Source organism: Populus nigra, chromosome 9 (assembly GCF_951802175.1).
Source record: "Populus nigra chromosome 9, ddPopNigr1.1, whole genome shotgun sequence".
In the NCBI taxonomy this organism is placed as follows: Eukaryota; Viridiplantae; Streptophyta; class Magnoliopsida; order Malpighiales; family Salicaceae; genus Populus; species Populus nigra.
Window position 1 is genome coordinate 7,922,626 of NC_084860.1, and position 3,158 is coordinate 7,925,783.

The 3,158-nt window shown below is 38.5% G+C and overlaps 1 protein-coding gene across 1 annotated transcript; it reads left to right on the forward strand.

The window, feature by feature from the left end:
* The first annotated feature begins 210 nt into the window (after positions 1–210).
* Positions 211–2,480, forward strand: LOC133703281 (glucan endo-1,3-beta-glucosidase 11-like). The gene is made up of 3 exons (XM_062127743.1): positions 211–466; positions 615–1,666; positions 1,994–2,480. The coding sequence occupies exons 1-3, from the start codon at positions 400–402 to the stop codon at positions 2,072–2,074; spliced, it is 1,200 nt and encodes a 399-aa protein (XP_061983727.1). The 5' UTR covers positions 211–399; the 3' UTR covers positions 2,075–2,480.
* Positions 2,481–3,158: the final 678 nt, after the last annotated feature.

The window sequence follows — 3,158 nt, forward strand, 5'->3', positions numbered from 1 at the left end:
GTATCCTCCAATTGCATGCCTCTATACTTAAGCAATGAGATTTCCCTTTGCTTTTGTCCAAAGAAAGTGGCTGGAGGGCATTTTGGCAATAGAGAACTGGGGGTTGGACATGATTGGAAAGAGACACGCCAGACCAAAAGAAAAGCATTGTCTGAATAAAATGAGAAAAACCACACCTGTAGCCCATTTAAATCCCGGTTCAGAGGTTAAGAGCCAAGACCCCATGGGAAGGAATGCTTAAACCTCTTGACTCCAAAAATATTCAAACAAGCAAAGAAAAGAATTATCACAGTTACCCTTTACCTTGTCCTTCTCTCTATATCTATTCTCCTCCTATTTCTGTTTAGAACTCTAAAGATTCTCCTCCTCTGTCTCTCTCATTGTCTGTCTCTCAATTCCATGGCATTGTTTTTAAGCAGAATTGCCATGATTCATGTTTTTCTTATACTTTTCCTAACTTTTTCAGGTACCTTCTATCTTACCTAGTTTATATATGATGCATGTCTATTTCCTCAGTCATTTCCTTTTTCAAAGCTTCAACATATCTTGCTGTTTCATTTAAACGTTTTTTTGGGTTTCCTCTAATGCTATTGCCTCTATGTATGGTTAAACAGATAATTACGGTTTTCTACGCGGAATCAAATCCCTTGGTATCAACTATGGCCAAGTTGGCAACAATTTGCCACAGCCAGAGAACGTTCTTGATCTCTTGATCTCTCTTAAGCTCACAAAGGCAAGAATCTACGACACCAATCCTCAAATATTGACAGCATTTTCCAACTCCAATGTTGAGCTGATTGTGACTGTAGAAAACCAAATGCTAGCTGTTCTAATGGACCCTCAACAAGCTCTTCAGTGGGTTAGTACCCACATCAAGCCATATTTTCCGGCCACGAGAATCACAGGAATCGCTGTAGGAAATGAGGTTTTCACTGATGATGACACAACATTACTAGCCTATCTTGTTCCAGCCGTAGTCAACATTCATAGCGCGCTTGCTCAATTAGGCCTAGATAGATACATTCAAGTCTCAACACCCAATTCTTTAGCGGTGCTCGCGGAATCATTCCCTCCTTCAGCGGGCACTTTCAAAACTGAGGTCTCAGGAGTTATGTCGCAATTTTTACACTTCTTGTCAAACACAAAATCACCATTTTGGATCAATGCATATCCATATTTTGCTTACAAGGATAAACCTGATGACATACCCTTGGATTATGTACTTTTTAAACCTAATTCAGGCATGGTTGACCCTTACACCAAGTTACACTACGACAATATGCTGTATGCTCAAGTAGATGCTGTTATTTTTGCTATTGCGAGAATGGGTTTTAATGGAATTGAAGTTAGGGTCTCGGAGACTGGTTGGCCATCAAAAGGAGATTCCGATGAGGTTGGTGCCACCATAGAGAATGCAGCTGCTTATAATAAAAATATTTTGAGGAGGCAATTGAATAGTGAAGGTACACCTTTGCGGCCTAACATGAGGCTGGAAGTATATTTGTTTGCTTTGTTCAACGAGGATTTGAAGCCTGGGCCAACATCTGAGAGAAATTATGGCCTCTTTCAACCTGATTGTAGCATGGCCTACAATGTGGGGCTCTCTGCCCTTTCAAGTCCGTCGACGCCATCGGCTTCCATTTCCCTTACTTCCTCGGCCACAAAGGTAAAAACCTAGCTTTCAATTCAATTAAATATTTCTTAATCTTCCATTTTATTATAGGCTAAATGTATAGAAATTATGCATAAGAATATATAATTAAGAAAAGATAATGTATAGCCCGCGGGATCTTTGGACAGAAAGTGTATGCCACGTATTATGTAATGGACAACTTGTGTATACCATCGCAAACCTTTTAGAGAGAAATTTGAGGTTATATATATATAATTGTGTGTTTATCTGTTAGTTGCTGCTCAATCCTAGAAATTAATCTTGCTTGGTGATCAGAGAATGTAATCTAATTCTCCTTAAATGGCGATTAATGTGAAACAGGATACAAACACAGAAAGCTTGGCGTACTGGATGTTTGTGTATTTGCTGACGTTCCAAGTTTTTATCAGAAGAGCATATTAAGCGAGCGATGGAGGAGTTGTAAATATTTTACATTTTTGGTGATCAGAAACATTGGGGTCTTCGGTTCTTTGTTGGGGGTGAACCTCAAAGAAAGAAAGACCCCACGACCACCACAATCAGAAATCAAAGATCCCGTTGTGCGCAAATTTAAGAACCTCAAAATTAATATTGACAATTGTCAGCAGCACACTTCACAACGAATTACACCCTCCTGCAGTTCTCTCAATCAGCTTACTTTCCCCGGAACAACAAAGGATATCATTTCTTCGATTGTAATTATGCCAGGCATTTAGAAAATTTGTTTACTTTGTCATTGTTTTTCTATGTCTCTCTAGGACATATAATTTATATGTATATATATTGTCAGATTAATAGCAAGTAATGGCACTTATAACAATATTATCAACGATCTTTCCCTTATTGGTTGCAAAGAAAGGCACGTCCCTACTTTTGGACGTGGAATCCATCACCGACCTTTCGATAGAGAAAGATTAATTTCACAAGTTTGCTTCCCCCCCTACATTAATTTATGTATAGCATATGAACATATAGTATGAATTAAAGAAAAGCATCTATAAAATATGCTCGAGATAATGAAGAGCATGCAGCAGGATGTAAAGGGGAGACCTTTTCTTTTGTTTGTTTTTTCTTTTCTTATCCTGAAGCCGAAATTGAGACCAGCTTTATTCCCTTGGGCAATATAACCGTCAGCATTGAGTCATGTGGCATTCCTTTGGCAAAGGAGCTTTTAGTTTGTTCTCTCTTTCACTTTCTCTTTAGAGAGCTTAAACAGGGATCATAAGGAGACAATATAAGCTCAGCCTTAGCTAACCCAGATGGGGATGGTTCCTCTATTTCACATCGGCCAACGTGGTGCACATGCAACCAAACAACTTCTATGGACCCCTACTAGCTAGGAATGTTCTTTTCTCTAATATGTACGTGTGGCACAGAAAATCAAATCAAATTAATTATTAATAATCCAAGGCTTTTATTTTGTAAGATTTTAACTCTATTCCAAGGACTACCAAAAATACTGCTATAATCTCACGGGTCCAACTGAATTAATCATGACATTTGTAGT